Genomic DNA, 27,468 nt, shown 5'->3' with positions numbered 1-27,468 from the left:
CTCAGACAAAGAACTTTTCAAATGCCTCTCATATATTAAAATACAGACATAGCATTGTTTGTCAGTACAGTATGCTTTCAAGTACAGCTAACCCTCATATAACATGGTAGTTTGGTTCCCACAAAATCATGTGTAATGTGAAACTGTGTTATACGGGACTAAGTACCCATACAAAAAGGGGGAGTTACGTTCCAAAAGCTAACAAAAATACACCTTTTTTTTTATGTCAGATAATGTGCGTTCATTTAATTTTTTCCCTCTTCATCGCTTCTAAGCACAATCTCTTCTGCAGCATCGAAATTTTGTGTACCTTCTGCTCTCTTTAAAAGTCATGAACTGCACTCTTCAAAGTCACAATTATTTTTTATGGTCTCAAACAAACACAAGTTCAATAGCACAGAACCTAACCCACGGATCTCCCAACAAAATACAGTAGACCCCCCCGGCTTTAAATGATACATGAAAATTGGAAGAATATTTTCCAGTTAGCAAAATAAAAATAGATTTACGCTTACAAGCATAGCTTAATTAATATATACTGTAATATGTACATACTAATTGATATTTCTGTTCAATGACTTTTTTTTCTTCTTTTTTCGGTTGTAAAATTTAAAATAGTAAAAATGATAAGCAATCAATAACAAAGGACATGGCGTGCACAAGTTGCAACAAACACGATACAGAGTAATGAGTTTCTGAAAATTTATTTATGTTTTTTATATGATTGAATATTTCATGGAAGATGAAACACATTTCATCATAATAACGTGAAAACCATAGAATTCGAGTTGGTACTACAGCAAATGCAAGAAGATAGAGTTTATAATTGATTACACTAAAAGAAAAGACCAATAAACCTGAAACTGCAAATTGTTTTTATTGTTTTATGGTAGTGACCTCCAGAAATGTGCTTTAGAAAAATATCATGAAGGCGATAACGACTAGCGAGTCAACAGCAGAGATTCACAAAAAGGAATGGAAACTTGAAAATTACATCTAACATAATAGCAGAGTTTTCTCCAGCACAAAAGCTCAAAAATACCATGTTATGCGAGATTTCCAGCAATTATCAAACTGCGTTAGAGAGAAACCTTGTTGTAGAAGTACCATGTTGTGCGAGGATTGCCGCAATTTATCAATCATGTTAGAGCGAAACTGTCTTGTAGAAGTACCATGTTATAGGAGTTTGCCTGTATTAGTAATCTAGAATATTTCTGTCTGTGGATTTTGAGTGGATTAAGAAAAATACTATTGCAGACACTGCCTCCTTCAGAAATGTTAAGTCAAATTTCTTCCTGACAATTTTGTGATAGGAAATGTTCACAAAAAACATGGTAAACTATCGAGACACCACGTGACAGAGAAGGAAAGTGTATGGGAAGCATAAAATTATCAAGTAATTCAGAAACCTATGGTAGATAGAAATTAGTGTGTAATCAAGTCACAAAGGCAGCTAGGCTAGCAAAGGTAGATGAGGAGTCAAAGAATGCAAAGAAATACAGCAGACTTCTATGCTTATGTTAACAGTAAAAAGAAGGGGGTTGAATTACATTGGGTCACTTGATGTTAATGGCCCTGCTCAGACTGTTCATACTGAATAGGTATTTTGCATCTACATTCACACATGAGGAATTCTTTAGGGAAGGGGACACCAGAAGTTTATGAAACTCTAACCAAGAGCTAAATGATTTTGTGATAACTGAAAGGAATGTGGAGGAGAAATTAAGTATGAATATAAAAAAGGCACCTGGGGAGAATGGAATCTTTCCAATTATATTAAGGGAGGCAGCAAAGAAGAAAAGAAAACCCTTAGCTATAATTATGAGAGCATCCTTGAATTCAGTAGATGTCCTATAGACTGGAGAAGTGGGAATATATCCCCAGTTTATAAAGGGGGATCAAAAGGTGACAGGAGGAATTACATACCTGTTGGCTTAACAGTTGTTGTTGTTATTTGGTTTTTAGGAGCATTAGCAACTAGGGCCATATTGCTCCGGGATATGCGGTGGTCATTCTCTGACCTTTCCGCATCCTCCGTATTTGGTGGTGACGGGCTCGAACCCCAGTCTAATCAAGAAGCATGTGCTACGCACTGCTGCTCCTTCCCACCTGGCTACGGAGGTGCCCCGTTGGCTTAACATCTGTTCCAGGGGAAAATAATGGAATCGTTAATTAAGAATGTAATGCAGGCCATTTGGACAGGCATGCAATTATACTGCAATTGCAGCATGGATTTGTCAAGGGGCAGACTTGCCTAACTAATATGATAGGTTACTATACGGCAGTGACCAAGGAACTGATTGCAAAAAATAATTTTGATGTCATATACATAGATTTCAGGAAGGCTTTTGATACTGTTCACATAAAAGACTGCTGTACAAACTGGAGCAATGTGGCATTAAGGGCAAGTTACTGTTATGGATTAAGGTCTTCTTTCACTTAACCATCGTGGGCTAATGTTATTAGTGGTGTTCCCAGGGTTCAGTGCTGAGTCCATTGTTGTTTTCAATATTTATCAATGATATTATATTGATGAAGGTATATTAGGTTTAATGTCTAAGTCTGCAGATGATACAAAGGTTGGCAGAGTAGTTAACAACAGTCATCAATGTGAGCTACTGCAACAAAATCTAAGAAAATTGGGTCAATGGGCTGTTGAAGTTTAATATTAACAAATGCAAGGTACTGCACATGGATGCATTAATCCCAGAGTAACTTATCAGCTATGTGGTACTATACTCAGGGTAATGGAAAATGAAAAAGACTTGGGGATAATTGTGCGGTCAGACTAAATTCTCTGACAGTGCAGATATGCTGTCTGGACAAGGCATGAGATTTTGTCAATGATATACAGAAACTTTGACAGCAGGGTAAGGAGGTGATTATCCCTTTGTATAAGGCCATGGTTAGTCTGATTTTGAGTACTGTATACAGGTCTAGAGACCTCACTTTAGGAAGGATGTAGACCTGCTGGAATAGGTGCAGAGAAAGGCAACCAGATTGGTGAAGGGAACAAAAGGGTGCTCTTATCTAGAAACGCTTTAATTCTGCAAACCAGCACCCTGAGACCAAGCAACGGAGAAGTCGGACTGAGGTGTTTAAAGTCATGAATGGATTGAATAAGCTGAATGTTAATGGTATTCTTCTACTTGCTGAGACTACACATATGATGGGGCATAATTTCAAGTTGAGAAAGGATTGTTGCAGGATAGATGTGTGGAAGTTTGCCTTCAGCCAGTGGGTGGTTGATTGTTGGAACAGGCTTTAACCTGTTGTTGGGGAAGTGAATTGGTTGTTGTTGGGTTTTTTTTTTTTTTTTTTTCCCTATATAAGCTTGCTTTCTTGCATAATACCCAGACATCCTGAATAGAAAAAGAAAAGAAGAAAACCAAGGACATACAAGAAATGGCAGAATGGGAGATTTGTGGGAAAGAACAAGTGATCATGAATTTTCACAACTGGAAAACACCAGGAATAGACAACATCTGCAACTACTGGTACAAGAAGTTCAGCATCACACACACACAAACATGCGCACACACACACACACACACACACACACACACGCACGCACGCACACACACACACACACACACACACACACTTAGCAGAGCAGTTTACCCAGCTGAGAAGGCACCCCAAGACAAACTCAGTCTCTGACTCAAAAAATCACGTACTGAAAGATATAGACAAAGATACGAGAAACCTGGAAAAGTACAAACCAATCACCTGTCCCCCAAATATGTAGAAGATTCCTGACCACATATATAGCCAAGTAGATATCAGGCTACTTAAGAGCCAAAATATCATGGCCAAATAGCAGAAGGGATACCACAGACAAGTAAGGGGCTGCATTGAGCAATGGACCACTGATGCAGCAGTTATAGGATAAACAGCAGCAGCAGTATAAACTGTAATATGGCCTACATCGTCTACCAGGCCTTTAACTCCTTGCATGGTAGCTGAGAGAAATGCTGAAGAGCTACAAAGTCAGTACAACAGTGGCAAACTTCCTAGAAGGAACCAGGGAAAAATGGAACCACCATCAAGGTTCATCATGGTGGTGGTTCCATTGGGAACATCATGAGCAAACCAATCTCCTTCAGAAGAGGAATCTTTCGGGAAGATGCCCTTAGCTCATTGGGGTTCTGTCTAGCACTCAACTTGCTATCCACCATGCTTAACACCAGAAAGTGCTATACTTTTAAGGGTACATATAAAGTGGTGTTCAAAGAAAGTGCATCACCCTTTAAAATTGCAATTGTCGTCTGAATAACATAAGTATACGGCAATATTTCTTACATTTTGCACCAGATAAGATTGGCACGTGTAGGTGATGACATAATATTCCATCAGCTGTTACTTTCAGCTATATAAGCACGCTCTGCAAGAGTTGCAGTCATTCCTCGCTTGTGTCAGGATGGTGGCAAGTTACGTGCAGTTGACACCACGAAAAAAGAATTGTGTGGAATCTGCAGTTGCCAGAAACACCCTTCGTGAACTTCAGGAAGTCATAATTCGTGTTTGGAACCACGACCTATCAGTTGATTATATTCAGAAATGGATCTTGTCAATGCCTCAACAGTGTGCTGCTGTCATCAGGGCCAGAGGAGTTCAACTAAAATATTAGTTTGCACCTGGTGAACTTTTCATTTTGTTTTCCATTAAAAATGATAAACTGAAGCAAATTGAGGGCTTCTGATAAAGTTTCAGCCATAATTTTTGTGTTCACCAAAACTGTTGTATAAAGGTTGCAAATGCTCATTTTGTAATATTTTGAGAGAATCTGGCCAAATATTACTTAGCTTTGCCTTAACTATTAATAAATATTTCTCTCAGCCTCGCCTGTGTTTGTTAACAGGAGAGACTGCTTCTTCAGGGATGACACTTAAATAGAAAGGGTGCAAGAATATTTGCTGATGCTATTGTGGCAGTGTTAGGTGGGTCAGAAAACTGCTAGCGTGGAGGGATACAAGGATTAACAGATTAACAGTAGCCACTGTAGAGGTGAAAGTGATTTTTGCACTGCTTCTATTGAAATGCAATGGGGATTTCCAGGATTGCTGGGAGTCATAGTGGAACAAGTAAATAGATGGGATGTGTTAGGGTAACTAAGAGTAGAAACAGATGCATGTATACTTGCATGTACACCAATGCTAGGAGTATAGTTAATAAATTCAATGAGCTTGAAGGGCTAGTCGACATCAAAGGCAGATATTGTTGGGATATCAGAGACGTGGTGTCACACAGACATAAGCAGTGCAGAATTGGAATTTGGGGAGTACAATGTGTACAGAAAGGATAGACAAGACAGGACAGGAAGGAAGGAGGGGGAGGGGTTATGCTATTAGTTAAGAAACACATAAAATCTAAGTAAGTGCATCCAGTTGATGTTGGTGGACAATTTCCTTTCCCAGTAATGTTGAGTTTGTTTTGGAAAAACAGACTCAACATTACTGGGAAAGGGAAAAAAGAGTAGGTGTTTGTTATAGGCATAATGAATCTAATGCGTATAATGAGCAATTGTGCAGAGAAATAGTGGGCCAGTAAATCAGAATGTCTTATAACGGGGAATTTTAACTTTCCAGATATCGACTGGAACTTGTGGGTTGGTCACTCACACACTAGCAAGTCTTTTGTGGATTTATTGGATGATTGTTTTCTACAGCAGCATGTTCAGGAGGCAACTAGAGGGAGTAATACTCTTGATCTGAATATCAATAGTGATCCTTCATGCATTAAGAATCAAATAAATAAACAACCACTAGGTGGCAGTGATCACAGTGTGCTGAAGTGGGATTTACTCAAAGAGGTAACTACCATCAAAGGTAAAGGGAAGGGTTTTTGCCCTTCCCTTTACCCTTGATGGTAGTCAAGGGTGAAGAAATATTGTTCAAGATTTAGGCCTAAATGGATTTCAGATGAACTAATTAGACATGTGACAGAGAAGAAAAATGCATGGGATACATATAAATTAACATCTGACACAGAAGCCGATGATAGATATAAGCTGGTCTGTAACCAAGTCATAAAAGAGGTTAGGCAGGCGAAGGCAGATTACGAGAAATCATTGGCAAAAGATGCAAAGAAAAACAGCAAAGAGTTCTTTATCTATGTAAACTCTAGAAAGAAAAGGGTGAATCGGATTGGTTCACTGGATATTGATGGTTCAACTGTTGACGATCCTGCTCAGGCTAACAAACTAAATGAGTATTTTGCATCTACATTCACACACAAGGAGTTATTCAGGGAGAGGAATGCCAGAGGTGTATTAAACTCTGGTAGTAAGCTATATAATCATGTAATAACTGAGAGTAAAGTGGAGGAGAAATTGTTGAAGATAAACATAAGAAAGGCACCTGGGGTGGATGGAATCTATCCAGTTATATTAAAGGAGGTGGCAAAGGAAATAAGCAAACCCTTAGCCATAATTATGAGAGCTTCCTTGGTTTTAAGAGCTTCCTGTTAGTTTAACTTCTGTTCCAAGGAAATTGATGGAGGCACTGGTTAAAGAAGCATTGCAGGATCATCTAGACAAGACTTCAGTTATAGCTCGGACACAGCATGGGTTTGTTAAGGGGAAGTCTGGTCTGACCAATTTGATTGGATACTATGATGTAGTCACAAAGCAACTGGATGCAAAGAATAATTTTGATATCATATATTTGGATCTTAGAAAAGCCTTTGATACTGTTGCACATGGAAGACTGCTGCACAAATTGGAGCTGTGTGGCATTGGAAGTAAATTGAAGCTATGGATAAAGGGATGGTTGAGTGGGAGAAGACAGAGTGGTAATCAATGGACACTGCTCTTCGTGGACTAATATTATTAGTGGAGTCCCTCAGGGTTCAGTGTTAGGTCCATTGTTGTTTACTGTATAAATGATATTGATGATGGTATATCGGGCTTAATATTCAAGTTTGCAGACTATACGAAGGTTGGCAGGGTTGTTAATGAGCTAATGACAGTACATTGCTGCAGCAGCAGGATCTGACAAGGTTGGGCAGATGGGTTGAGAGGTGGCAAATGAAGTTTAACATTGACAAATGTAATGTAAGTGCTGCATATGGGAAGCAGTAACCCCAGAGCAACTTATCAACCCTGTGGTACCACTCTGACAGTGGTAGAGAATGAAAATGACCTTGTGCAGACAGATATGAAGTTTTCTGAGCAGTGCAGATGGTCTGCAAGAGTTGCTCATGATGTCTTGTCAATGATATACAGGAATGTTTCTAGCAGGGATAAGGAGGTGATTATCCCCTTGTATAAGGCAATGGTCAGGCCACACTTTGAGTACTGTATACAGGTCTGTAGGCCTCAATTTAAGAAGGATGTAGAGCTGTTGGAACGAGTACAGAGAAAGACATCAAGATTAGTGAATGGAACAAAGCGTTGCTCTTACGAAGAAAGGCTTAAGTTTGCAAATTACAGTGCCTGTAGACTAGGCACCTGAGATGTGATCTGATTGAGGTGTATAAAGCCATGAAGGGTTTGAGCATGCTCAATGCTGATGGGATTCTTCCTCTTGCTCAGAATAATCGCCTCAGAGGGCATCAATTCAAATTGAGGAAAGACGGTTGTAGTATAGATGTGCGGAAGTTTGCCTTTAGCCAGCGGGTGGTTGATTGCTGGAACAAACTGTCATCTGTCGTTGTAGAAGTTGATAGGTTAAATAGATTCACGACAGAACTTGACAAAAATTTAGAGCGAGTGGATGGATGAAATAAGGGTGTGTTTTTTTTTTTTTTGGCTGATTCTATATAAGCCTGCTTTCTTGCATTATGTGCATTTGCTAATGCAAATATAAACAATCTATCTTTTGTTTATATTTTTATTTGTGATGCTAGTCATTAATGTAACATGCCATCACGAAAAAGGGGTTAGAAATGTGAAATTCTTAGGTGATGCACTTTCTTTGAACACCAGTGTATACCCTTAAAGAGGAACGGAAGAACCTGTACATCCTCTCCATCTGTACATAGAGGTCTGACATCAATTATTTCAGATAAATGATGCTCTACTGTACCTACATTTGCTCACATTTTTTATTCTCTCTTCTTCTTCTTCTCTTTCAATAATTAGCTTACACCTTTCTCTTCCGACTCTCATAACCTTTGTCTTCTCAATCTTTATTCTTAGGCTTTGCATATGTTCCGTTTGACTAGGATTGTCCTGGTTTTTAGGTCTTATACTGGCTGGTTTGTCATTTTGTTCCAGTCAGAATAAAAGAAATTAAATTTATTATATTAAAATTTAGCATGTCTCCCACTTCATTCTTTAGTTAGCTAAAAGATGGCACTAAAACTATACTATAAGAGAAAGATTTGTAGTTGTAAGATATTCTGTGAATTAACATATATAGGAAAGTCAAGAGAGGTTATTCTGTTACACCTGTGAATGATAATTTTATATTTTGAAGTGAAATTTAAAAAAATAAATAAATAAACCTTTTAAATTTATAACTTAAAAATTCTGAAAAGGAAATGTATATTTACGGATTTGTTAAAAGAAGAATATCCTTTTCTGAAAAAGGTGTATGGCTTTGTTGATAGAGTTAAGTGTGAACAGTGTCCACCTGAATTTTCAGTGTCCTGTGGTGGATGATCAGACATAGGAGATCATCTGCAATGTGAAAGACATAACACCAGTTGCTGCAGCTGCCAGTTCTTCAACACTTTCGTCATTTTTAAAAAGAGCTGATGCAGTTGACAAAAAGACCTTTTAATAGCTAAAGTAGGAACTTTTGTGTTTCATACTGCTTCCCATAAGTTAAAATTCAAAAAAACTGATTGTTCATCAAAATTAATATGTAAGTTCTTTGAACCAAAGTTTGACCTAGTGAGAACTTGAAAGGTCTTGCAAGTGTGAGGCTGTTATTCTAAATGCGATTGTGCCAATGGAAATTAGAACTTAATGAAGATTTTAAAAAAATCACATTTTATATCCATAACAACTGACGCTTCCAACAGAAAAGAAGTTAAAATTGCACCATGCTTTATACGAGAACAAGGAGTAAAAGTTAGGGTTACAGATTTTCAGTCAGTTCCTGATGAAAGTTCAGAAATACTGATAAACTATTTGTTGTCAATTATCAAAAACCATGATTTATCAAAAAAAAGTTGGGTTTTTGTGGTGATAACTGTAAAACCAATTTTGGAGGGGTAAAACAGAAAGGAGAAAATAATGTTTACAGCTGATTAAAGAAAGAAATGGGAAGAAATATTGTGGGTGTTGGTTGTGATGCCCATATTGTTCACAACTGTCTTAAAACTGCAGTTGATGTCTTACCTATCGAAAGATAAGCCCTAGTAGTAAAAATTTATATTTTCACATTTACACTATGTGCATAACCAATCTGAAAGAGTTCTGTGAGTTTGTAGACATTGGGTACAAAAATGTTCTGTAACATGGCAACACCCAATTTCTTTCTCTGCTTCTAGCTATTGAGAGGATCCTTCAACTTTATAACGGACTGAAGTCTTACTTTTGCTCTCAAGAACACTGCCTGGTGATGATAAAAAAGTTCTTTTAGAATAATTGTGGGGAAATGTATTTGTGGTTTGTTTAGGGAAAACTGACTTTATTTCACAAAACAATCTTGGCAATGGAGAAAAGAAAAGTAAATGTGACTGATACTGTTATCAAGCTTGAAAAATTGAAAATAAATTTTGAAGAAAGGCAGGATAAATTTATACCACAAAGAGCTAAAAAAACTGTTCAAGGCACTAGAGGTGAATAGAAATATTAATGCTGATATGATTATGAAAGAATTTACAAATTTTTATGATCAATGTCTCTTTTACATTGATCTATGGGGAAATGGTTTTGGTGGAGCCTTTTGTTTGGATAAACAATAGTGACACTACAAGGTCCGAAATTGAAAAGTCAGCTTAAAAGAATCAATGAAACACTCAGAAATGCTGCAATACACTTGGATGAACTGTTTGATGAAGTTATAGTTGCCAAGTCAGTCTGGACTTCAAACTATAACACCTGGGGAACCAAGAATATAAAGTTTGAAAAAGAATGAGTTGAATGCTCTAATCATTTCAAGGATCAGAATATTTCTGTACCCAACCACAGCCGATTTGTGGAGTACATTTTCTGCATTCCTGGGGCTTCTGCTCCAGTTGAAAGTGTTCTCAGTAATGAACAACTATAGTCTGAAGAAAGAGATAGAATGGCTGAATCAACAGTGAAAGGTCTAATTTTGTGCAAACTAAACATTGAATTAGGCCACACTGAATTTTATTAGAGGCTTAGAGGGGAACAGGTATCCTGTGTGTTATCAGACACTCAGCCTAAAACACTGATGGATCCAATATCTCTCTGTTACAGAAGATTTAGGAGAAGTCCGGTTGGCCTGCCTCCCTAAAATCCACTCATGCACACCTTCTCGATGGTAAGCCCTGTTACGTCACTTAGGTGGCAACGAACGTGTAGAGTGGTTCTCTTCAAGATGCCTGGTCAGCATGAAGAGGAAAAGACCAACCCCTCCAGCAATATGAAAGCACGACGAAACAAATGGCCCTCAGTCCCCAGCAGCTTTCACTCTCCCTCTTACGGCAGCGAGAGGATTAGAGTGGAAGCAGAGGGTGCTAAGAATCTCTGGGTACGACCAGGCTGCCATGCACGGAAACTGAACTTGGCCTGTTATAACGTAAGAACACTCATCGGTGAAGACAGGATATTAGAGCTGGAAAAGGAATTAGAAAATGTGAATTGGAATATCATCGGTTTGGCTGAAACAAGAAGAAGAAATCAATCACTTATAAGTTTATCAAGTGGAAATCTGCTGTACACCAATGGAAACAGTGAAAGGAGTGAAGGTGGAATTGGGTTTCTGGTCCATAAAGATTTTAAAAACAACATTTTGGAATTCAAAAGTACATCACCAAGAGTGTCAAGACTAATACTCAAGGTTTCTAAGAGATACAAGCTAAAGATTATAATGATTTATGCACCAACATCGAGCCATGATGATGAAGAGGTTGAAGAAATGTACACTGAAATTGAGAGTCTTCTAGATGAGCAGAAAACCCACTACACTATTATTATGGGAGACTTCAATGCTAAGGTTGGAAAAAGACAAAACAGCACAGAAAGGGGAACTATAGGAAATTTTGGAATTGGTGAAAGAAATGAAAGAGGTGAAAGACTTGTGGAATTTGCAGAATCTCAAGGACTGTCAGTAATGAACACTTTTTTCAAGAAAAGGGTGAACAGAAAGTGGACATGGAAGAGTCCAAATGGATTAACTACTAATGAAATCGACTTCATCCTCACTAATAGAAGATATATTGTGAATGATGTCACCGTCCTGAATAAGGTAAATGTTGGAAGTGATCACAGAATGGTAAGATGTACACTTGATATAGATGTAGGAAAGGAAAGGAAAAAACTGACTCGAGTAAATAATACAAAGGTCTTTGAGATAACAGAAGAGGAGAAAAAGCAGTATGTACTGGAACTTAAGAACAAGTTTGAGCTTCTGCAGACTGCTGAGGACCAAGATATCGACGAGGAATATTACAACTTTTTGAAAGTGATAAAGCCCAAGAAACCTATAGGGAAAAAGAAATCCAAAGAAGAAAAAATTAGTCAAGAAACACTTGTCATGATGAACCGAAGACGACAAATGAAAAGCAAGAAAAACACTGACAGGGAGAAAATTGAGTATACTGAGTTATGCAAAGCCATTAGAAAGAGACTCAGAGAGGACATAAGAAGATTTAACACAAGAAAAGTAGAACAAGCATTAAGGGAAAACAAAGGATTTAAATCAGCAGCCATGAGCAGTAATACAGAAAGACAAATGATACTGAAACTGAAGAATAGCGATGGTGTACTTATAAACAGCAGAGAAGGCATAATTCAAATAGCAGAAGACTACTATAGAGAATTATACAAGGAGCAGGGGAATGATGCCAGCAGTGGGGAAGATGGATTGCAAAGTAGCAACACATACGACATACCCAATATTCTTCCTGATGAGGTAGAACATGCATTGAAGAAAATGAAGAATCAGAAAGCCCCGGGGGAAGATGAAGTTACTGTAGAGTTGTTAAAATTGGGAGGAAGAGACATAACACAAAAACTGGCAAGGCTCTTCACAAAGTGCATTAGAAAAGGTGTGACGCCTAAGCAGTGGAATAATGCAATCATAGTTTTGCTGCATAAGAAAGGAGATAAATCAAAAATTGGAAATTATAGACCAATTAGCTTGTTATTGCACATCTACAAGTTATTCACAAGGGTCATTACTAACAGATTAGAAAGAATACTGGATGAGAATTAACCGAAAGAGCAAGCTGGCTTTAGGACAGGATTCTCAACTATGGATCACCTTCATGTAATATCACAGCTAATGGAGAAAGCAAATGAATATAAAACACCATTATGCCTGGCATTTGTGGATTATGAAAAGGCATTTGACTCCATACAGCATAAGGCAATGTTTCGGGCACTGGAAAGACAAGGCATTGATACCCCATATATTATGATTTTGAAGAAAATATACGAGAGTGCTACCTCCTTTATTAGACTAGACAAAGACAGTAGGAAATTTAAAATTGAGAAAGGAGTTCGACAAGGAGACACAATATCTCCGAAGCTGTTTACTGCTGCCCTTGAGGAAGCTTTCAGAAGATTAGACTGGTCGCAGAAAGGAGTCAATGTGAACGGAGAGTACCTAAACCATTTGCGATTTGCAGATGACATTGTGGTCATAAGCCATGATCCCAAAGAATTAGAGGAAAATCTTAATCAGTTATGCACAGCTAGTAAGGATTTTGGACTAAAGATGAATATGGCTAAAACAAAAGTAATGATGAACAAGTATGCCACAGAAAGGGAAATAATGATTGAAGGAGCAGTAATTGAAAAGGTGGAGTCATATACTTATCTGGGACAAGTTATTAGCTGTAAAAATGATAAATGGCTGGAAGTCAAGAGAAGAATAAATTTTGGATGGATAGCATTCAGGAAATATAGTCACATACTGAAGAGCAATATCCCAGTTTGTCTGAAACGTAAAATAATGGACCAATGTATACTCCCCACCATGACTTATGGAAGTGAAACTTGGGCACTCACCAAAAGAATGGAAGAGAAGCTGAGAACCACATAGCGAAGAATGGAACGAATCATATTGGGAATAAGACTGTTAGATAAGAAGAGAAACACATGGATTAGGCAACAAACTCAAGTAAAGGACATTCTTATCAAAACTAAAGAACTAAAATGGTCTTGGGCAGGACACATAGCTCGAAGACATGATGACAGATGGACTAAGAAAATAACAGAATGGTATCCAAGAGGAGCTAGAAGAAAACCTGGAAGACAAAGGCGGAGATGGATAGATGAAATTCATGAGTTTGTGGGTAGTAAATGGATGTCCAGTGCTCAAAACAGAAGCAACTGGAAAGTTGCTGGAGAGGCCTTCATCCTGCAGTGGATTGAAAATGGCTGATGATGATGATGATGAATTTTATTAAAAAATTAAGAATAACAAAAAGGTTCCTGATAGTGACAAATATGAGTGGTTTCAACCAGATGATTAATGTTTTTAGCAGTAAGTTTTTACACACACAAAAAAGTATATTTTATAACTTCATATTTATGTTTATTCTTTTGTCTGTATAAGATTTAAGTACAATACTTACAGTGAATTGATTTCAGTTTTAAGTAAAATAAAGGAAAATTACAATACTGTCATGACTTTAAAATCATTTCTACCCCAGAGGACCACGTCTCAGTTTGGTTGCATGAAAATATGGGATAAAGAGATTTCCAAGTTTTGAACTTGAAAAATATGGTAACCCTATTTATTCTCATCATAAAAATGTCACATTTTTCTTTTAGTCATTTAATAACCATTTCAAATTGTCTTTCATCCATATTTCCTTTATCATATGTCTCTTAAACCACTTCTTATACATACATAGTAAAAACATTTCTTCTACACATTAAAAATGATTTCTTCTACATATACCTTTAACCATTTTCTTTTACATATTTATTAAACAACGGCAATGTGTTTCTAAAGAAGCACGTTGCCTTTTTTTAAGTGCAATCTTTGTGCATGAACACAGTATGGAGACTGCACATAAAAAACATAAATGAGCTCCTGAAAGGCTCCAAAGAAGAGCAATGCCTGGCGAGATTGGCAAAAGAAAGACTTCAGATATATGAGTTACAGAGCTCAGTAACTAAGTACCTTAGAGACCTAATAGAAGTGTATGATGCTCTGAGATGAGAGAGAGTAAAACGATGTTTTTTTTTTTTTTTTTGTTTTTTAGAAGCATTAGCAACTAAGGCCATATTGCTTCGGGGATATGCGGTGGTCATTCCCTGACCTTTCCGCATCCTCCATATTTGGTGCTCGATCTTGATTAGATCGGGCTCGAACCCTGGTCTAATCAAGAAGCGTGTGCTACGCACTGCTGCTCCTGCCCACCTGGCTACGGAGGCGGCAGAGTAAAACGAATGGGTGTGAAATTTTCTCTGATATTTTATCAATGAGTCCAGAATGAGGGACCATAATTCAAATTAAAGGAAGAGGTTTAGACTGAATTGCAGGAAGTTTTATATTTTGGCATGTTGATGATTACTAGAATAATTAGCTCTGCAGAATGTTGAGGCTGACAGACTGAAAAGGGGTGGGGGAAGGTTCCACAGGGAAGCTGAATTAGATACTTTTACATGGTGGGCTACATAAGTTAGTTATTTATTTTTTTTTTTTTGACATGCAGCAAAAATCACAGGCTTCCTTTCACCATATGCCTAGGGAGTGACTAGCTAGCCATAAAATACTAACTGATAAGAACCCACATTTAGATGGACAGTTACCACATTTAACCATCAGACCCCAGAAATTTGAGTTTGAGGCTGTTTGTTTAGGTTTTTTTTCTTCTTTGGCTATATTGTGCCTTTTACATTTGCACTATGTGCAAGTAATTCAAATTTTTGAACTTTAAATCTGGTATTATATTTGGTGAAAGAATTTTATCAGTTTTAAGTATGTAACTCTTTATCAGAACTTCCATCATCCCCAGTCAATTAAAATTACCAAGGAAATTTACCTCACTGTTAGGAAAGTTGGACTGGAGAAAGTCTAGTTGCAAAGAGAGGAAGTCGAAGAGCTCCAAGTGATTAATGGGGTTGGGAGAACGGTAGAGACAACACATGAATCTGACAGAATGAGGCAGAGAGATTTTAAGCCAGAGAAGATCAAAAAGAGGGGATTCTATATTACCAAGTCTCTCACAGGGAATATCAGAGCAGACATATGTACCACCTTTGAGGTGAAAGGAATCATACAGTGAATAATTTGGGCAACTGAGAGGAGCAGTAGTTGAATCAGCTGATAACTGAGATTCTGTCAGAAAAAGTACACATGGGGTTTGGCCGACTGCAAGTGGAAATGGACATTGTTGAGATTAGAATTGAGACCATGTATATTTGTGAAATGAACTAGGAAGTGTTTGGGAGGTTTAGATCTTTTCGCAGATAAGCTTACTCTATTAGTTTGACAATTCATGGTGTATTCAATAGTAAGAAAAAGTGGGGAGGGGACATGCTGTATGAAGTAATGAAATTTTTGGATATGGCGTACACATGGTAAAAACATACCCAGATCCTTGACATAATTTGGCCTCGACAATGCCCCCCGCATACACACTACTCGGACTCTCTCCAATCACTATCTGGCAGAGTAAAGGTAACAAGATTATACACAAGCTGATCTGGAAGCCTCCTAAAGAGTTACAAATAGGTTCGGTCCAGTGTACTAACCAGCAGCTGGCCTGTGAACACCGTTTTAGAGCTGTACCCTCGAAATATAAGGAAGATTGGATCTAGCCATGATGTTCATCATAACCTCCAAAGTCATTAGTCATACTGCAAGATGGGAAGAGATGGGGAAGGGTTGACCGGAACTTAGCTCTGGAGACTAAACATGGGTTCCACTACTTCAAGCCTCTAATAAGCAAAGTGGTGGTATTGTACCGGTTGATGAGAGTCATCAACCAGGATCAGATGATCCTGTCTATACAAAGTGAAATGTTTAAGTGACAGTTTTATTTTACGAGCGAGACAGGTTACCTGCAAACAGATGCTTGGCTATATGTGACCAAAAGATCTTTAGTGTCTTTGAGATTACCTGAAAGGCTTCTACAGTTTTATTGTAACATAGTTCACATTATTATTTTTATATCTCTGTCTGTTTCGGTGGATTTGTCTGCTTATGCTGATTGATTTTGACTTTTCTTTTTTTGGAAATATTGGTTTGCCTGTGTCTATATCATTTACATGCAATTTCAAAATTGGGTCTTTTGTGTAAGTTTCTTCTTTAGCATCCATGTATTCATTGTTGTGTGGGTTCATAGTTTCTGTTTTAGAGGCCAGTGGTAGTTCTGGAAGAATACTTGAACTTAGCAGGATAGACATTGGGTACTGTTTATTTGGTTTGCCTGCTGTTCTTGTTACCAATAGGGAAGTGAGGTGAGGGAGCAATTTCAGCAGCAAACTTTGGAAGACCTAAGTCCGTTACTAAATCATTCAGTTCGACTTACGTGAATTGCTGTGCTGTTAAAATATTTTCTGGTTGATAACATTCCTCTTCACTAACCTCTTTAGTTTCTGCTTCAGTGGAAGAAGATGTGAACTCCAAAGTTTCTGGTTAAGGTTTTACAGGCAGATCAAGTCCATACAGAACTGGTCTTATGGCTGATGGTAGATCTGGATATTTGATGTCCTTTTAATTTTTTGAATTGTAAACTTTAACGTCATATACACAAAAGTAACATTCGGCATAGCTTAATGGCTCGCACCACACCATAGGAATAGCAAATGGCAAGCACACCTTTTTTTCTTGACTCCATTTTCTAAGATGTTCACATTTCTAAGCCACACATGTATGCCATACTTTATGCAGTGCCCATGATTTATCCTGATCGCCTAGTTTTATGTCAAAGTATGCATAATACGATTTTTTTTTACAAAATCAGTAATATTTCGCCTCTGCTTTACAGGAACAAAACAACCACATATATAACAAAATATGTCGGGACTGTTTATACACTTTCTGGTTGCCATACTAAAAGAAAACTAACACACAATGAGAGCTCATGACAGTTTTTACAGGAGTACTTTGACCGCATAAGGGATGTGCCACTTATATAGGCTCTGTGGTTGAGCGGACTGTACAAACAAGTGAGTGCATGCTCAGACAAGTTTAACCTGTAACTACACACAGGAGTCTCACAGACTCCAACTCCACTCGGAAAATAAAATTCTGGGAATTACAGATGGGCCGGAAGAGCAAGGGTGGGGGGGCTGCCTACCTGACTGGGTCAAGGTCGGCTACCTTGTGTAGTTATGGGTTAAACATGCACAATCTGTTGCATCTGAGGCAAATATTTGATACTGATTACGAATATAGGGGTATAAAACTTGTAAACCATTGCAGAAACTATAGTTATGTACACATTCGCGCTAATACCTGGGTAATATTTTGTTAATGAATTGTGAAAAATCTTTACGTGATAGAAACAAACGGACTTCAGTTTAGTAATCAGTAAACATGTATAAATAACTGCCACATACTTTTACTCAAACCCCAGATACACTGTAAACCAGTGTAATTTTTTAGGGATGTGATTACGAGAACTTGATTAAATTCTATTAGGGAGCTAAATGTTTCTGTGATGAAAAGTGGAAGAGAAATTGTTAAAGCTAAATGTAAAAAAGGCACCTCGAGGCGGATGTGATCTATCCAATTATATTAAGGAGGCAGTAAAGGTTTGTTTGTTATTTGGTTTTTAGGAGCATTAGCAACTAAGGCCATATTGCTCTGGGATATGCGGTGGTCATTCCCTGACCTTTCCACATCCTCCGTATTTGGTGGTGACGGGCTCGAACTGCGGTCTAATCAAGAAGCGTGTGCTACGCACTGCTGCTCCTTCCCACCTGGCTACGGAGGTGCCAGGCAGTAAAGGAAGTAAGCAAATCTTTAGCCATGATCATGAGAAAATTTCTTTTAGCCATTTAAAACACAATCTACATAAAAGCCATACATTCCTTTAGCCATAATCATATCTCCCGTTTCATGTCCCTATGGACTTTAAATGTGCGAATGTATTCCTACTGCACAAAGGGTATGAAAGGGTGACATGAGTAATTACTAACGTGTTAGCTTGAGTTCTGTTCCAGGGAAATTAATGGAGTCAGTGGTAAAAGAAGTAATGCAGGATTTAGACAGCAATGCATTTACACTTTTCAGTTGCAAAATGAATTTATTACAAAGCAATTTTGTTTGAACAATCTAAGTGGATGCTATGAATAGCAACAAATAAACTGGATGCAAAAAATAATTATGACAAACATACACTTAGATTTCAGATAAGTTTTTGAAAATGTTGCACATAAAAGGCTACTATATTTTATGTACAACATAATCAAAAGCTATTCCCTTAATGCTGCACTGCTCTAATTATTTGGAGTAGTGTCGCATTAAGGGCAAGTTATGAATATACTTTGGATAAAGGAATGGTTGAGTGGGAGAAAACAGAGTTATCAATGGGCAGCACACTTACCGGAAAAATGTTATTACTGGAAATAAACCAGGTTTGGTGGGGTTATTGTCGTTTTCTATATTTATTAATGATATTGATAAAGCATATCAGGCTTAAACTCTAAGTCTCCTGATGATACGAAGGTTGAGAGGATAGTTAATAACAGGTTTTTTTTTTTTTTTTTTTTTGTTAGTTGTTGGTGCATCGGCTTCTGTGGCCATAATGCACCTCCCAAAGTGTTTGCAATTTTACTCTGATCCAAGCCCGAGGCAGGATTTGAACCCACGACCTTTGGGTTACCAGGCAGGGAATTTACCCACCTGGCTAGCCTGGTCAGCGTTAATAACAGTAATAAGGCTATGCTATTGCTTCGAGATCTAGCAAAATTAGGCAGATAGGCTGAGAAGCAACAACTGAAGTTTAACATTGCAAAATACTTTTTGCACATGGGTACCAGTAATCCCAGAATAACATGTCAACTGTGTCGTATGACTCTCATTGTAGTGGAGAATGAAAAAGACCTGGAGTTAATTAACAGTAACATATGAAGTTCTCAGAGCAGACACTGCATGGGGATTTTGTCAATGATTTACAAAACTTTTGCCAGTAGGGATAAGGAGATGAAGAAAAGGGAAGAAGAAAAGGTGCTCTTACTAGGAAAGCCTTCAGTTCTTCAAATTTAGCATCTGTAGACTAAGCACTTGTAAGGAGATCTGATTGAGATGTTTAAGGCTTGAATGTTGTTGTTGTTGTTGTAGAGGTTTTTTGGCACAAGGGCAACTGAGGCCAAAATGTGCCCATTCAAATATCTGGAATGGTACCGGAGTTTGCCTTATTTGTTATTAGATATATTCATAAAGTCTAATTTGTTTGAGATAAGCGAAAAGCACATCCAGATTGGCATTGTTTCCCAATAGGTGGGTTAGTTATAAAGGTTCTTGCATTTGTGTCAGAGAAAGGAAGGTAGTATTTCTGATATGGGAATAATACGAACAATCTAACAGAATATGTCGAACTGTAAGTTGTGATAAACAATGCATGCATACAGGAGGGTCATCGCCCATGAGCAGGACCAAGTGGATCAGGTGTGTGTGTGCCTTATGCACAATCTTGCCAGTATTACTTCTTCATGCCTGTTTTTCCTCAAGATCAAGCTCCATATTTGTGGTTCTTGTTTAATTTAAAATAATTTATTCTTTGTCTGTGTCTTCCCAATGTTTAACCATTGGTCCCTACAGATACGTCGGATATGTTTTAGTAAATCTATATAGGGTACTTGGTAAGATGGAGGTGCATTGCTCTTTGGGTGCTTGGCTGCCTGGTCTGCTGTTTCATTACCTGTGATTCCAGCATGCCTTGGAATCCAACAGAAACTTACGGTATGATTCAGATTCCTCAAATGATTTAGACGAGACCGGATTTCTTTTACTACGGGATGTGAGGTTGAGAAATTGTTACTTATTGCGGAAAGCGCACTCATGGAGTCTGTATATATTAAACTATTAGTGTTGAGACAGATATTGATATTGTATATAGCTAGGTGGATTGCATAAAGTTCTGCAGTATAACTGCTGCATTCAGCTGGGAGAGATACAGATACTGTAAATGTGGGAAAGACTGCTGCAGCACCTACGGCATCATCTGATTTTGAACAATCAGTATATATTAAGCAGCTCTGCACATTTCTAGTGGCATGTCCTTCATGCAGTTGCTTGATATAACAGTTTTCCATGGACTTTTTCAAAAACCCCATTGTTGGAAAAAGGTGTCACAGTAAGGTGGGTTTGAGGACCAAGACAGATCAGATATTTTGGTTTCTTTGAGCGTGTTTTCAAAACGAACATTCCAGCAATGCATCAAATCTTGTAGTCTAATACCAGTTGGTCTATTTTCAGTGGGTTTATTGTTATAGAATGTTACCCTTTCAGGATTGAAAAGTAGCGGTTGATTCGGATGATCTGGAAGGCTTTTAATCCTGGCTGCATAGGTGAGGAGTAACATTTTCCTTCTGAGATGGAGTGGTGGTGGTTCGTTTGCCTCTATATAGAGACTTTAGACCGGGGATGTTCGAAAAGCTTCAAGAGCAGTGCGAAGAGCACTGTGCTATATTGTATTGTATTCAGTCTTGTAAGTGCAGTTTTCCTAGCTGAGTCGTATACTATTGAACCATAATCTAGACAGGACCTGATGAGCGAACGATACAAATGCAGGAGAGTGCATCTATCTGCACCCCATGCCATGGCAGAGATGGCTCTGAGTATATTGAGTTTTTTCAAGCAGAGAGTTCTGAGATAAGTTATGTGCATGGCAAAATTAAGTTTAGTATCTAATATTAAACCTAAAAAGCAGATATTGCTGGCAAGAGGGATTGGTTGGTTCTTTAATTTAAGTTCAGGCTCTGGATGTAATCTGCACTTTTTACAGAAATGAACTGCAGTTGTCTTTTGCTTTGACAGACGATAACCATTTTGTACAGTCCATGTCTTAACTTATTTATGGAAAGTTGTAACTGTCTCTCTATGCTGTTAATGGTTGGTGAATGGCATGATATAGCAAGATCGTCGGCATACATATATATTTCTACGGTTTTGGGAATATTCTGCGTCATGGTATTTAGTCTAATTGTGAAGAGGCTAGGACTAGGTATGGACCCTTGAGGCACCCCTTCTTCTTGAATAAAATATTGTGAAAGTACATTCTGGTGACAAACTTGAAAAGTTCTGCACTTGAGAAAGTTCTGGATGAATTGAGGTATGTCCTTTCAACCCTAGGGTATACAGCTCTTAAAGAATGCCATACCTCCATGTGGTATTGAATGCCTTTTCAATATCTAGACTCACCATTACCAGATGTTCATTTTTAACATATGCATTCTGAATGTTAGTTTCAGCTCTTACCATAAGGTCCAAGCAGGATCTGTTTTTGTCGGAAACCATATTGGTTGATATTTAGCAGCATTTTGCTTTCTAGTATCCATTTTAATCTCCTATGTATCATTTTTTCTAGTGTTTTGCTCAAACAGCTGGTTAGGGAAATTGGTCGGTAGTTTTGTGGAAGCAATTTTTTATTTTTTTTTTATGAAAACCCCAAACACGAAAGGTATCAAAACCTATAGTACTTAGTACCGTGCATGGGTTGGAGGAGAAGTATGGGGGGAGGGGGATGCCGGAAACTTTGCTCTAGAGACTAAACATGGGTTTCACCACTTCAAGCCTCCAATAAGCAAAGTGGTGGTATTTCACCGGTTGATGAAAGTCATCTACCACTTACAAACTACCTCTACCACTTACAATTGATCCTTTCCTGGTTTTGGAAAGGCAAGAATTACAGAATGATGCCATGAGGAAAGATAAACACATTCAAGAAATATCCGGTTGTAGAATACTAGTAATAATCTTAAAGCTGTATTATTTAGATGTTTAAGAATTATATAGTAGATTCTGTCCGGTCCTGCTGAACTGTTTGCTGATCTGTTCAGAGCTTCTTGGAGTTCAGCTAGGATGAATGGTTGATTATAAGGAAGGGATTGGGTGGTGTTGAAATTTAATTTTTATTTTTCTGCGGAGGTTTTGATTTTCAGGAAAGAATTGTCGTATGCAGAAGCTGATGATATTTGACTGAAGGTCTCTCCAAGGAAATCGCCTATTTCCTTTGGGAAGGACAGTTCTCGTCCATTCTTAATCAAGATTGGAGCAGAAAAGGGAATGCACTTATTATTCAACTGTTGGATTTTCTTCCACATTAGCAGACTGCTTGTGTCCTTCGTGATGGTACTGGCAAATGTTATCCACGATTCTTTTTTGGCTTGTTTTCTGGTTTTTCGTGCCCCTGCCTTTTGTTTTTTATATAAAATGAGGTTGGCTGTTGTAGGAAATCTACGAAATAGTTTCCAAGCTTTATTTTTTTCTCGTTTTGCACTGTTACTGGCCTCATTCCACCAGTGTTTTGCATGTCTTTTTTGGTTTGCAGAGGATTGAGGAATTGCCTCAGAAGCTGCTGCCAAATTTTGTGTGGTGATGTGCTCTATGACTTTATCTATTGGTTGTGTTTTAATAAATTGATCATCAAAATAAACACAGACTGAATATTTTGTCCAGTTCGCTTTTGTGAATTTCCATTTTACTCTGTAATCTGGAGAGTGAGATTGTTTTGTTTGTATTTTACATATAATTGGAAAATGATCGCTGTTGTGTGGATCATATAAGGTTGACCACTCCATACTGGGGAACAGTATGGGAGAACAGATTGACAGATCAATTGCTGAAGTGGAGCCTGTGGGTAGATGGACATAAGTGTGATGGCCAGTATTTAGCACGGTTAACTGCTGTTGATTCAGTAATGTCTCTATCATATGTCCTCTTTTATCCATGCTTGAAGATCCCCACAACAGGTGATGCCCATTGAAATCTGCAGAAAGGTTCTGGCAATTGTGCTATAAGATCTTCTAGTTCTTTAAGCATGAAAAGTCTGTTTGGCAGGAGGTATATTGAAACAAGAGTTAGTGTTATTCCAAGCGCAATACGCACAGCAACAGCTTCTAAGTCAGTCTATAGAGAGATATATCGAACTGGGATTTTAGAGTTAACCAGTATTGCTACTCCTCCATGTGTGGATTTTGCAGTATTCCTGTCTTTTCTGTACATTGTGAAGTTTCTAATTGAGAGAGTTACTGTGGCATTAAATTTGTTTCTTGCAGACAAACACTCACTGGATTGTACTTATTGATCAGGTCATATATCATCAGTATTGGCTCGTATGCCTCTGCAATTCCATTGACGTATGTGCTGCATTACTTGCTTTTAGGAGTTATGTTTTGATCTGTCTGTTTTTTTGAAGCAGTTTGTTTGTAACTATCTGATTTATTTCTGTCTTTTTTGGGGAAAACCGGTCTCTCTGTATCCATGTGTTCTTCTGCATGAAGTTCTAATATAGTTTCTTCTTGGTCAGTTTTGCTGTCAACATCCATATGTATAGGGAATTGTTTCTTGGTCTGAGCATGATCTGTTGGTACTGTTTTTTCTGCTTTTTCGTAGTTTCAGGCATGTTAGGCGGAACTGAAATTGGAGTATTAATTCCTTGTTCCAGTTGCTTGTGTTTGGCAGGTTGTGGCTTAGAATTAAGCACGGACCTGGTCCAATCTACAAAAGAAATGTTTGGAGGGACTGCAATGTCAGTTTGAGTAGCAATAGAATGATTGTGTTGGGATGCTTGTGCATATGTGCATTTCGGCATAAACTGCATGATGTGCTTTTTGGCTTCCTGATACGTTACTTTGTTTTCTGTTTTGTATTTTTGTATTTCTTTCCCCACTTTCCACATTTCACAATTTTTTGAATATGCCAGATGGTTACCTTTGCAATTGGGACAGGTGAAGGAGGTTAAGTCAGCTTAACAGGTGAAGGAGGAGGTTAAGTCAGCTTGAGTGTGTTCTGTTGAACCACAGTTTGGGCAAATCATAGTGCCACAGCATGCTACTTGGGAGTGTCCATATTTCTGGCATTTGTAACACCTTATGGGATTTGGTATATATGGACGTATACGACAATTCAGATACCCTGCTTTAACCATTGTTGGTAAGTTTGGGGTACTAAAGGTCAGTATTATGTTCCTTGTTGGCTTTAATTCTCCATCTTTCCGGATTAATATTCTTTTTGCATGTATTACTCTTTGATCTGTCAATTCTTGTACAATTTCATCCTCTGAGATATTAATCAGATCCCACTCTGCTATAACTCCTTTAGATGTATTCAGAGTGGCATGAGACGTTATTTTCACGGGAATTCCGCCAAAAATAGTCAGTTTCAATAATATTTCAGAGTGTTTTGGCTTCATTGTCTCTACCAGCAGATCTCCAGACTGTAATCTCTTTACCATCTTTGGTGATCCTGCAGCATTTTCAAAGCATTTCTGGATTAGAAATGGGGATAATTTGGTAACAGGAGAATCTGATACAGAATGAATAAAGAGAAAGGCTGGGTGAACTTGCTGACATAGATCTGTTTTTTGTCTTTTATTTTGATAAGAGTCATGATCGGGTTGGTCTTGATCAGTAGGTGATCTCAACTGATCAAGTGAGGGAAAGGTTTCTTTGTCCATTTTGTACTCCTTTTGGCCCTGAGGGTTGGCTTTCCCACTCAGGTTACCGGCCCCGCCATGGGGAGGCAGGGGTAATGCCACGAGTGGCCAAGCGGTTGGTAGGTTAGTTGGGTTAGTAACTCTAATAAAAAAAAAGGAAAGTTGTCTTTTCTTTCCTGACTTAACTTACAACTTGTAAGATGAAGTCTACTGTGCTTTTTTTTAAGAACAAGACTTGAATGGATCAAATAAACTCATTGCGGATGGCATCCTCTTTCTCAGACTGCAAACATTAGAGCATAAATTCAAATTAAGGAATGAAGATTGCAAGATAGATGCGTATGGAAATTTGCCTTCAGCCAGCTGATCACTGACACAAACTTCCATCTGGTATTGTTTAAGTGGGTAGAATTAATTTAAAAAAAAAAAAAAAAAAAAAAAAAATAGAGAAACTATTAGTGGGGATGGACAGGTAATATACGTTTTTTTTTTAACCTTGTATTATTCATCTATTATACTAATATTATGTTATAATAAAATACTAAGTATGTCACTTATTAATCCTTTTTTTTTTGTGACAACTAGTTCCAAAACTCTTCCAATTTAAATAACATGACCAATCATGATATTTAATTTGGAAGAGTTTAGTAAAGAGTTTAGGCAAGTCATTAAGCTGTTACACTCTTATTAATGATATAAAAAATAATGCTAAAACTTCATATTAATCCTATAAACAATATTTGTTTCAATCAACTGCTGGTGATCAGGCTATATGTGAAGGCAACCTATAAATACCGTGCTGTATGCCTCATAGAGCAAGGATTTACACAAAAAACAATACAGTTCAACTGCCAATGGATAATTTAATCTTTTATACATACTTAAATCATAACAAAAAAAAAACACATCTAATGCTACTATTGCAGCTGTGCAAAAGTAATATTTGGTACATGGTACATGATTAATAAAATCATCCATAAATTCCATACTTCTCACCATCAAGCTTTGAATTATCCAAGCTGCATTGTAGTTATATTTTTTTAAATTTATAATTTAACTGCAATATTTCTCTCTCTCTCTCTTCTCTCTCTCTCTCTCTCTCTCTCTCTCTCTCTCTCTCTCTCTCTCTCTCTCTCTCTGCTTGAAAAACCAATATTTTGTTCAAAATTTTCATTACTGTGGTCTCTGAAGTCTTTCTCCTTGTTTACTTTTAGAGGTTTTCCATATACTCTTTGTGCATTGTCTGTATCATCACAAGATGCCACTTCATCTGTCAAATCATCCATCTCAACTGATGCAGTTGAAAAATATGCATTGTCTTCTGATTCTCCTCTACTCTGCTGGGGCTTTAAGAAGAAAACTTTTTCGGCATTGGGATTGGGCCAAGAGAGAATGCCTTTTTTATCAACACAGCATAATGCCTAAAATAGAGAAACAAAACAAATTGGTACAAAAGAACAGAAGGAAAAAAATTAAATCTATATTACTGACAACATATTTTTTTAAAAATAATGATTAAAAGGCAAACTTTATTTAATCTAAAAGGAAATTCATTTTGTATATCTTATTAAAATTCTAAATGTAAATTTTTTTTTTTTAATGCAAGAAAACGATTTTGAAAACCAATAGTAAATAAAAATTAAACTACCTTTCTGAGAATAAGGAGAAGTATCAAGTGCACTATTATTTAAAAAAATTTAAAAAAAAGAAAAAGAAAAAAATATATATATATAAATCTAAATATATATATAAATATGTGTAAATTATATAGAAAAATATAGAATTAGTTCTTCTACTAATATAATACAAGTTCTAACCTCCTTCTATTCACCTTAATTTTGGCATAAGCCTTCCCTTTTCACTACATAAATAAATTGCCCTATTAAAAATAAATAGTTGGTACTCAATTTCATTATTTTTGATTCACTTCCATTATTTTTATTATTTTTTTTCACTGCTATCTGTTGGGCTAGTGGCTATTCTGCCAGTTTGCTGCTAAATTTAATATACTGTATAATGCATTATTGTATTACAATATATTGAAATTATATTCTTAGTATATTTGAACCTAGACAAATTGGCAAATGGCAACCGAAACAGATAGCCTCAGCCAATTATTGAAAGGATGTATTGAGTGGAGCTAACTCTAGTTAACATTCTATTCAATATATCCATTAATCAATAATTTGTTACATCATCATTTATTTTTATTATAAGTTATATGTTTATTTATAGGATACAGCAATGAAGTCCAACTTAATTTACCTAAATACTTGGCTCTATGGCCTTATAGGTATATTTTTCATCCTAATACTTATAAAATTTCATCTGTTGTATAATTCCCTTGGTATTCAGTTAAATATATATATATATATATATATATAGTAAAGAATAATTGTATTAAGAAGCTAATTAATCATGGAGGTGGAATGTGACTGTACGAAAAACAGCATACAGAACGTGTCGGAAACAGAAGCAAGAACATTGCGGTCTTTTTCATAATTTCGGTGGATGACCTCTGATGATGATACTGAGATTGTGAAAGACACCGCAATGTTATCTTATTTTGGTCACCTTTTCACTTCTTATCTTTATTTTTAATTTCTTGTCTATTTCTTCTTCCTTTTCTTCTTCATACCATATATCGCTACATTCCTTATTCATTCAGTCGAGCTCACAATGTATACCGTGTATTCAATAGGTTTAAATCAAAATCTTCTTCACTTTTCTACATTCAATATACTTTATATATATATATATAATTACTATTGTAAGAGTATAATTGGTACCATATAGGTATTCAAAGTGTATTAAAAC

At 37.1% G+C, this 27,468-nt stretch overlaps 1 protein-coding gene across 1 annotated transcript in view; it reads right to left on the bottom strand.

The window, feature by feature from the left end:
* l(2)k05819 (transmembrane protein 94-like protein l(2)k05819) overlaps positions 1–27,468 on the bottom strand; it is an 809,128-nt gene that overhangs the window by 477,713 nt on the left and 303,947 nt on the right. The window contains exon 10 of the mRNA XM_090377739.1: positions 25,829–26,072. Coding sequence (XP_090233865.1) covers positions 25,829–26,072 — 244 coding nt within the window. The remainder of the gene's footprint in view (positions 1–25,828; positions 26,073–27,468) is intronic.

Source organism: Mastigoproctus giganteus, chromosome 7 (assembly GCF_048544385.1).
Source record: "Mastigoproctus giganteus isolate SK-2022 chromosome 7, ASM4854438v1, whole genome shotgun sequence".
NCBI classification, from domain to species: Eukaryota; Metazoa; Arthropoda; class Arachnida; order Uropygi; family Thelyphonidae; genus Mastigoproctus; species Mastigoproctus giganteus.
This window is presented reverse-complemented; position numbering and strand designations above follow the sequence as displayed.